General features: G+C 46.8%; 2 protein-coding genes across 4 annotated transcripts in view; one reads left to right on the top strand and one right to left on the bottom strand.

Annotated features, from left to right (window-relative positions):
* Positions 1-4,143, top strand: part of cert1b (ceramide transporter 1b) — a 33,475-nt gene extending 29,332 nt beyond the window's left edge. For both annotated transcript variants that reach the window (XM_060890486.1, XM_060890487.1), the window contains 3 exons: positions 285-414; positions 497-632; positions 2,078-4,143. In XM_060890486.1, the coding sequence (XP_060746469.1) occupies positions 285-414; positions 497-624 (258 nt within the window). In that variant the 3' untranslated portion in view covers positions 625-632; positions 2,078-4,143. The remainder of the gene's footprint in view (positions 1-284; positions 415-496; positions 633-2,077) is intronic.
* Positions 4,144-5,429: 1,286 nt separating this feature from the next.
* Positions 5,430-10,000, bottom strand: part of hmgcrb (3-hydroxy-3-methylglutaryl-CoA reductase b) — an 11,547-nt gene continuing 6,976 nt past the window's right edge. For both annotated transcript variants that reach the window (XM_060890872.1, XM_060890873.1), the window contains exons 13-20: positions 9,789-9,947; positions 9,406-9,563; positions 7,280-7,385; positions 7,016-7,186; positions 6,777-6,917; positions 6,499-6,657; positions 6,156-6,310; positions 5,430-6,055 (exon numbers count right to left, since the gene is read on the bottom strand). In XM_060890872.1, coding sequence (XP_060746855.1) covers positions 6,001-6,055; positions 6,156-6,310; positions 6,499-6,657; positions 6,777-6,917; positions 7,016-7,186; positions 7,280-7,385; positions 9,406-9,563; positions 9,789-9,947 — 1,104 coding nt within the window. In that variant the 3' untranslated portion in view covers positions 5,430-6,000. The remainder of the gene's footprint in view (positions 6,056-6,155; positions 6,311-6,498; positions 6,658-6,776; positions 6,918-7,015; positions 7,187-7,279; positions 7,386-9,405; positions 9,564-9,788; positions 9,948-10,000) is intronic.

Genomic DNA, 10,000 nt, shown 5'->3' with positions numbered 1-10,000 from the left:
TTCTTTTAGTTTCTTCTCAATTATTTTTCTTTCTTTCTTTTAGTTTCTTCTTAATTCTCTTTGTTTCTTCTCAATTCTTCCTTTCTTTCTTTCTTTCTTTCTTTCTTTCTTTCTTTCTTTTAGTTGCTTCTCAATTCTTTCTTTCTTTTAGTTGCTTCTCCTTTATTTATTTGTTTGTTTGTTTGTTTATTTATTTATTTCTAAGAACTCATTTTATCCAAGAAGAACTCAGGATCTGTTAAATAACTTCTAACTTGTAAAAATCCCTCTTTCCTTCCTTTCAGCCGAGCAGCCGTTGCGTTCGTGCCAGAATTAACATCGCCATGATCTGTCAGACTCTGGTGAGTCCACCAGAGGGCAACAAAGAGATCAGCAGAGACAACATTCTGTGTAAAATCACATATGTGGCCAACGGTCAGTTCCTTCGGCTTCTTTACACACACAGAGTTATTATTAATAATCATCATAATCATAATAATGTTGTCCTGTGGTGCAGTAAACCCTGGAGGCTGGGCTCCTGCGTCTGTCCTGAGAGCTGTAGCCAAGCGGGAATACCCCAAATTCCTGAAGCGTTTCACCTCCTACGTTCAGGAGAAAACTGCCGGCAAGCCCATCCTCTTCTGAGAGCTCAGGTGAACCTTCAGGAACTTTCTATCACACAGTTTTGTCAAAGTGTATCGATTTAGCAATAAAGGCACTTCTGTTGTTTTTAAACTAAATGAACTACTAACTTTAGGCTTCAACAGGACGGTAGTGCTGGTGCCGGAGGGAGGGAGGGAGGGAGGGAGGGATGGACAGAAGCTTGGTAGATGGGACAGATGTATGGTAAATGAGATGTATATGTAGATACAGTATATGATGGATAGATGGATGGCTGAGTGGTCAGATGGATGGATGGATGGACGGCTGAGTGGTTGGATGGATGGATGAGTGGTGAGATGGGTGGTTGGATGGATGGCTGAGTGGTTGGATGGATGGATGGACGGATGAGTGGTTGGATGTATGGATGGACGGATGAGTGGTCAGATGGATGGATGGATGGATAGATGGGTGGCTGAGTGGGTAGATGGATGGATGGACGGATGATTGGTCGGATGGATGGCTGAGTGGTTGGATGGATGGATGGACGGATGAGTGGTCAGATGGATGGATGGTTAGATGGATGGATGGATGGATAGATGGGTGGCTGAGTGGGTAGATGGATGGATGATTGGTTGGATGGATGGACGGATGATTGGTTGGATGGATGGACGGATGAGTGGTTGGATGGATGGACGGATGAGTGGTTGGATGGATGGACGAATGAGTGGTTGGATGGATGGACGAATGAGTGGTTGGATGGATGGACGGATGAGTGGTTGGATGGATGGACGGATGGATGGACGGCTGAGTGGTTAGATGGATGGACGGATGGATGGACGGATGAGTGGTCAGATGGATGGATGGTTAGATGGATGGATGGATAGATGGGTGGCTGAGTGGGTAGAATCATGGATGGACGGATGATTGGTTGGATGGATGGACGGATGAGTGGTTGGATGGATGGACGGATGAGTGGTTGGATGGATGGACGGATGAGTGGTTGGATGGATGGACGGATGAGTGGTTGGATGGATGGACGGATGGATGGACGGCTGAGTGGTTAGATGGATGGACGGATGGATGGACGGCTGAGTGGTTAGATGGATGGACGGATGGATGGACGGCTGAGTGGTTAGATGGATGGACGGCTGAGTGGTTAGATGGATGGGCGGCTGAGTGGTTAGATGGATGGGCGGCTGAGTGGTTAGATGGATGGGCGGCTGAGTGGTTAGATGGATGGACGGCTGAGTGGTTAGATGGATGGGCGGCTGAGTGGTTAGATGGATAGATAGATAATTGTGTTAGCTGTTTGGAAGTTAGATAGATGGATGGAAAGATGAATGAGTAGATAGATGGCTCGCTCCACAGATTGTTGAGTAGATGGATAGTTATATGGTTAAATAAAAAGTAATTGATTGATGGATGGATGGATGGATGGATGGATGGAGGCTTTATTCAGTATTGAGTGTGTAACAGTGTCTCTTGTTGTGTGCAGATCCTGTGTACAGCGCCCCCTCTCTACACTCCCAGCTACAGCAGCCCCGAGGAGCTTCCTCTCACTGCAGGCCGTCTTCCTCTTCCTGCTCCTCCTCCTCTTCCTGAATGTTCAGGCCCTCTGCTGCCCCCAGATAAATCAACCCAAATTACCCAGGATCCCCTGCAGCGGCCCTCAGTGTAGACACGCGTCAGCTTCATGCGGTCCCGAGGCTTTAACCCCCGCAGCTCTGAGAGGAAACGTTGCCAAATCTCAGCGTCGGTTCTGTATTTTCAGCAGAGATCTATATTAATATTGAGATACATGTATCTACTGAAGTATGTGAGATTTACAGAACAGGTTTATTTAATGAGCCAAAACACAGAAGGACAGCTCGCTTTTAGTTTTCATCTTTTTTTTTTCTTTCTTTTTGGACTGCACTTCATTGACTGATCCCAGAACTCACTGCTCGTCGCTTTCCGTGCTGCTAATTTAAAATAAGGAGGTAAAAAAAATGCTCGGGTCAGACATTAAAACCATCCTGAAGGTTTGTAACCGAACACAGAGAGGGCTGTCATTGACCTATGACCTACAACATGACCCAGCTTTTGCCTTTTTTTTTTTTTTTCCCCCTCTCCATCTCTTCGATGAAGCCCGGATGCTGGTGCTGAAGAGGAGATTCTTTTTCCTTCCTGATGTTTTGTCGTTTAATTTTCCGAGAAATCCGAGATCTGTTTTTTTTAGTTGTACTTGTGTATGTCAGAGACACGCTGGCGCACTGTAGCACAATTAAGCATCCGTAGTGATAGACGACAGCGGGATCTTTTTAATACGGAAAAAACGAAACGCTTTACATCTCGATTTACTTGTGTATATAATTCCTAATTATAGCTTCAAGTGCGTGGGATTGCTGTCAGCCAATGCTTTTTATGTGATTCATCCAACTTCACATGCCTTAGAGTGTGTGTGTGTCTGTGTGTGTGTGTGTGTGGGGGATGATCCGAGGCGTCGGACGAGCGTATAAATCATTAGTGAAGTGCCTCAGTCTAATCACATGACCTGAGTGATGCGAGGTTCCTCCTTCTCTAAAAGCCCTAAAGAGGGGAGTTTAAAAAAAAAAAAAAAAAAAAAGTCAAGCGTCTTTTAGCGATTACATCATAACCGTTATTTGAGTTTTCTTTTTTTCATTTCTGATTGGCTATCGATCAAAACACCGGACACCGGATCATTCATCACCTTTTTAGTCGAGTCGAGTTTTTCGTAGTCGAAATCAAGCTAAAAAATTCCTACAACGAATGTGAGAGAGCGGCGAGAGAAGACGAATCTTCCAATAAAAGCAGCTCAAGCCACTGCAGCGCATCAGAGACGGATCAGATTCGTACAGGGTGCCATTACTTTTGCTCCTACTCGAACGGGATGTCGTAACTTTTTTGTTTCGAAATCTCGGCCTTTCACGTCACAGCAATTCTACGACTTGCGAGCGTTCAATCGTTTCGTATTAGCGAGTCGCCTTGCATGAATTTTTACATAAACGTGGAAGAAGCAAAGTTTTTCCTGTGTAAATGCTGCTGCTAACAGATTTTACTGATCAATTCTATCAGATACAGCGCGATAAACAAGTGGTTTTTTTTTTTTTTTTTTCCTCAAACACTGGCCGTCTTTAGTAGCTCGACTCAACACACCGTTCCCTTCATCTGTTTCTTTAAAAAAACAAAGATATCGAACATTCAAATCGATATCGACGTCGTATCCAATCATTAAACGATTTTATCTGCATTAAATCAACGGCTGTGATGCCGTGACAGGAAACAGCCAATCAGGAGTGGAGTTTAGCACCCCAGTAAAGTGTGTGTGTGTGTGCGCACGAGTGCGTGTGTGTGTGTTCTGAAGAATCGAACGTCCTTCTAATCCCAGTACAGTTTATTTGTTGCATTTGCACTGAATGTAATGTAGTTGGAATAAAACCAGTTTCTGTAAATACAATAGTTACACTAACAGCGTCTGAACGGAACGAACGCAGAAAAAACGAGTGAAAATGCAGCACTTCTGTCGAGCGTTTAAACAGAAATAAAGAGAAAGACGTCTTACTCTGTCGTGTGTCTGATGATTTTTATATACTAAAGAAATGATGCTTAAATCATTAAAAGGGAGAGAGACAGAGGGAGGGAGGCAGAGGGAGAGAGACAGAGGGAGGGAGAGAGACAGAGGGAGGGAGGGAGGGAGGGAGAGAGACAGAGGGAGGGAGAGAGACAGAGGGAGGGAGAGAGACAGAGGGAGGGGGAGAGGGGGGGAGAGGGAGGCAGAGGGAGAGAGAGGGAGAGAGACGCAGAGGGAGAGGGAGGCAGAGGGAGGGAGAGGGAGGGGGAGGGAGGGAGAGAGAGAGACGGAGGGAGGGAGGGAGAGAGACAGACACAGAGGGAGGGAGGGAGAGAGACACAGAGGGAGGGAGGGAGAGAGACACAGAGGGAGGGAGGGAGAGAGACACAGAGGGAGGGAGGGAGAGAGACACAGAGGGAGGGAGGGAGAGAGACACAGAGGGAGGGAGGGAGAGAGACACAGAGGGAGGGAGAGAGACACGGAGGGAGACTCTGAGGGAGAGAGAGAGACACGGAGGGAGACTCTGAGGGAGAGAGAGGGAGACACGGAGAGAGAGAGAGGGAGGGAGAGAGACAGAGAGAGGTTGACACCCAGAGAGAGAGACGGAGAGGGAGAGAGACAGAGAGAGGGAGACACGGAGAGAGGGAGGGAGAGAGACAGAGAGAGGTTGACACCCAGAGAGAGAGACGGAGAGAGAGAGAGGTTGACACCCAGAGAGAGAGACGGAGAGAGACAGAGAGAGGGAGACACGGAGAGAAAAGAATCCTGTAGGTTTTCAACTGATGGGGAAAGTAAGTCTATCATGTGCCCTTCATTTGCATATTGGATTCTGATTGGCTGATATTTACTTGTTAATTTTCTTCAATTTATAATCTCATAATCTCGTTTCTGTGCCAAAATTATTGGCCCCCCACAAAATATATATATTTTTTTAATAAGAGGATTTTTTAATAATCCTCCTGCATCCATTACCATGAAAAAAAAAAAGCAAGATATCGTTGGTTGTGATTTTTTTTTTACAAATGTAAATAAAAAAAGAACTTCAAAATAAAAAGGTATTAAATGACAACTCACTTTGTAACACATCTGAAGAACAGTGATTAGTTTTTTATTTGGCAAAATAACAGTCCAGTGAGGTTTATGAAGCAGACCAGTAATATGGATTTACTGGGATTTTATTTTGCAGAATAGTCGTGTGTGTGTGTGTGTGTGAGTGTGAGACCGTTATACCTGCGATAAGTTTCGCTTCACAATGACAAACGTAACCATAAAAGGATAAAACAAACTGTGACCACCTTTAATTCCTTATTTAACACACACACACACACACACACAACAATAGTATGTTCATGTTGTGTGTTTGTTCACCCAAGATTCCATTTTGTTTCTGATCCAGTGAATTAAACACACTTTAATTTCACATGCTGACCTTTAGCACGTTCTCTCACACACACACACACACACACACACACACAGGAAGCAACGGATCTTTTAACGGATTCAGAAGTTAGCGTACCACAGCATTAGAGTGTAGTAGTGATGTTGCTACATCACTGCAGCGTTCAGTTTTCCTGCTTAAAGGAATCCGGCGCCTTCTCGCTCACCGGACGTAGCATGATACCGTCGCGACACTTCGCGGTTACGGCGTACAGACATTCGTCGCTGTCCAAACACTAGTGCAAAGCTGCTTCTGAAGCATAAACATGGATTTCAGAAGGATTTATTTCTCCATCTCTCTCTCTCTCTCTCTCTCTCTCTCCCTGCGCTGGAGTCCACATGCTTTCTGCTGGCTTTAAAAAAGCGTCATGTTGTAGCTAGCAAAGATTCCTGTTTCACAGAACACACCATCAGGACGGATTCTTCCTCGTCGATCCGGACATTTCTGAAAGGTTGACCTTTGATCTGGTAGAAGACAAAAAAAAACAACAACTGATTAGAGAGACACAGCAGAGTGGTGTGTTAGAACAACAGAAAGCTGTGTGTGTGTATGGTGTGTGTTTACCTGTTCAGAGTCATGTGACTCTTGACGAGGTGTCCAGCAGCGAGAGCAGCCATGAGCGAGAGTTCTCCTGCCATCACCGCCGCACACACCACCTGCGCCAAAGTGCGCGAGTTTTCCCCGGGATGGTCTGCACTCGCGCCCTGTACTCCCAGCATCTACACACACACACACACACACACACATCCCTAATTAAGATTTGCTTGGTATCGTTATCTTTGCTGTACCATGAACCTTTTAGTAACGTGATTTGTAACTGTTGGTGTAGGTCATGTACTGTAGCTACACCCACAAAACGGCATAAAAGGCAAAGTTGAAACGCAAAACAACAAAATGGCGACTGAACCTGTAAACAAGCTTGTTGTGGTGGTAAGTTTGTGCCTCCTCCGATGGTGCCCAGCTCTATAGACGGCATCGTACAGGAAATACACAGATCCTCTCCGCCCGGCCCGACAGCCTCCATTAGAGTGATGCAGTTACTGCTGCCTACTGTCTGTCCTGGGTCCTACACACACACACACACACACACACACACACACACGCACACACACTATCCATGATCACATCAAGTCCATAACAGAGAAACCAAACTTATATATAAATATAATAACTCCCAGATCTCACCTGTCCACACGCGATGTACATCGCTGCTACGATGTTAGCGGCCTGTGCGTTAAAGCCTCCTATACTGCCGGCCATCGCAGAACCCACCAGGTTCTTACTGATGTTCAGCTCCACCAGAGCCGCAGTGCTCGTCTTCAGCACCTAGAGGGAGCCGTAGAGCCGATTGAGACGCGGTTCAGACTCGAGAAATCAACACTGATGCGGTATCGTAACTAAGTGGTTCGTCTCCGTGTGCTTACCTCTAGCACCACTTTAGCTGGAATCGTGGCCTCGCACACGGTGGACTTTCCTCGGCCGTGGATCCAGTTGATGGCTGCGGCTTTTTTGTCGGTGCAGTAGTTTCCGCTGACCGCTAACACACGGAGGTCAGGAAACTGTTGCTGCAGTCTGTGCAATGCCTCTTCTGTACCCTACACACACACACACACACACACACACACACACACGGGTTATTACTGTGTTTTTACAGGAGTTACTACACAGACAGGATGAAAGACACACACCTTAGACAGCATGTTCATGCCCATGGCGTCGCCGGTCTCAGACTGGAAGCGGATGTAGAGGCTCCTGCCAGCCAGACACACCTGCAGCTTGTCGAGCCGAGCAAACCTACAACACACACACACACACACACACACACACACACACACACACACACACAGGCTTTGTTAATAGTAGAGATACAGCAGGGGTACTGGTAGAGATACAGGGGGGGAAATTAGAGGGGAATATTAAAGGGGATACTGAAAGAGATACTGGAGGGGACACAGTATCAGTATGGGAGGAGATAAAGGGGACACAGTATCAGTATGGGAGGAGCTAAAGGGGACACAGTATCAGTATGGGAGGAGATAAAGGGGACACAGTATCAGTATGGGAGGAGATAAAGGGGACACAGTATCAGTATGGGAGGAGACACTAGAGGGGACAGTATCAGTATGGGAGGAGCTAAAGGGGACACAGTATCAGTATGGGAGGAGCTAAAGGGGACACAGTATCAGTATGGGAGGAGCTAAAGGGGACACAGTATCAGTATGGGAGGAGATAAAGGGGACACAGTATCAGTATGGGAGGAGATAAAGGGGACACAGTATCAGTATGGGAGGAGACACTAGAGGGGACAGTATCAGTATGGGAGGAGCTAAAGGGGACACAGTATCAGTATGGGAGGAGCTAAAGGGGACACAGTATCAGTATGGGAGGAGACACTAGAGGGGACACAGTATCAGTATGGGAGGAGCTAAAGGGGACACAGTATCAGTATGGGAGGAGACACTAGAGGGGACACAGTATCAGTATGGGAGGAGCTAAAGGGGACACAGTATCAGTATGGGAGGAGACACTAGAGGGGACACAGTATCAGTATGGGAGGAGCTAAAGGGGACACAGTATCAGTATGGGAGGAGCTAAAGGGGACACAGTATCAGTATGGGTGGAGCTAAAGGGGACACAGTATCAGTATGGGAGGAGATAAAGGGGACACAGTATCAGTATGGGAGGAGACACTAGAGGGGACACAGTATCAGTATGGGAGGAGACACTAGAGGGGACACAGTATCAGTATGGGAGGAGCTAAAGGGGACACAGTATCAGTATGGGAGGAGCTAAAGGGGACACAGTATCAGTGTGGGAGGAGACACTAGAGGGGACACAGTATCAGTATGGGAGGAGACACTAGAGGGGACACAGTATCAGTATGGGAGGAGCTAAAGGGGACACAGTATCAGTATGGGAGGAGCTAAAGGGGACACAGTATCAGTGTGGGAGGAGACACTAGAGGGGACACAGTATCAGTATGGGAGGAGCTAAAGGGGACACAGTATCAGTATGGGAGGAGCTAAAGGGGACACAGTATCAGTATGGGAGGAGCTAAAGGGGACACAGTATCAGTATGGGAGGAGCTAAAGGGGACACAGTATCAGTATGGGAGGAGCTAAAGGGGACACAGTATCAGTATGGGAGGAGCTAAAGGGGACACAGTATCAGTATGGGTGGAGCTAAAGGGGACACAGTATCAGTATGGGAGGAGATAAAGGGGACACAGTATCAGTATGGGAGGAGACACTAGAGGGGACACAGTATCAGTATGGGAGGAGACACTAGAGGGGACACAGTATCAGTATGGGAGGAGCTAAAGGGGACACAGTATCAGTATGGGAGGAGCTAAAGGGGACACAGTATCAGTGTGGGAGGAGACACTAGAGGGGACACAGTATCAGTATGGGAGGAGCTAAAGGGGACAGTATCAGTATGGGAGGAGCTAAAGGGGACACAGTATCAGTGTGGGAGGAGCTAAAGGGGACACAGTATCAGTATGGGAGGAGCTAAAGGGGACACAGTATCAGTATGGGAGGAGCTAAAGGGGACACAGTATCAGTATGGGAGGAGACACTAGAGGGGACACAGTATCAGTATGGGAGGAGATAAAGGGGACACAGTATCAGTATGGGAGGAGACACTAGAGGGGACACAGTATCAGTATGGGAGGAGCTAAAGGGGACACAGTATCAGTATGGGAGGAGCTAAAGGGGACACAGTATCAGTATGGGAGGAGCTAAAGGGGACACAGTATCAGTATGGGAGGAGACACTAGAGGGGACACAGTATCCTGAGCTCGTTGTTCTCTGACCTGCTGGTTCTGTCGAATGTGTGTTTAATCACATTGAAGCCATCAGAACTCTCCAACCAGGATTTCACCTCTGCAGCTTTACACGCTGACGGCAACTGTACAACTGGACCACGAGTCATACCATCAGCCAGGATACGGGCACTCGCTCCACCTGAGAGCTACAGAGAGAGAGAGAGAGAGACAGACAGAGAGAGAGAGAATATAAGACTTTATATATCATAAGAAAACAGAAATTTAAAGACTAATGAGTGTGATAAAAAAAGAAATGGAGTGGCAGGAAATACAAGGCATGGCAGGATGGATGGATGGAAAAAAAATGGTGAGAAAAAAAGAAAAATAGTTTATGGGAATAAAAAGGAAAGAGAAGTAAACGACGGACTCACAGTGATGGCCCTGCAACCTCGATTGGTGCTGGCCACCAAACAGCCCTCCGTCGTCGCCATGGGAACGTAGAATTCCTTCCCGTCCAATAGCAGAGGTCCGGCCACACCCACTGGTATTGGCACATAGCCAATCACGTTCTCACAGTTTGTGCCCATCACCTGATAACGAGACAGATAGATTTTCCTGCATCATTTTTAACAATTAGAATAAT

This window comes from Tachysurus vachellii, chromosome 17 (assembly GCF_030014155.1).
Source record: "Tachysurus vachellii isolate PV-2020 chromosome 17, HZAU_Pvac_v1, whole genome shotgun sequence".
Lineage (NCBI taxonomy): Eukaryota > Metazoa > Chordata > Actinopteri > Siluriformes > Bagridae > Tachysurus > Tachysurus vachellii.
The sequence above is the reverse complement of the archived record's forward strand: the minus strand, read 5'-3'. Positions and strand labels throughout refer to the sequence as shown.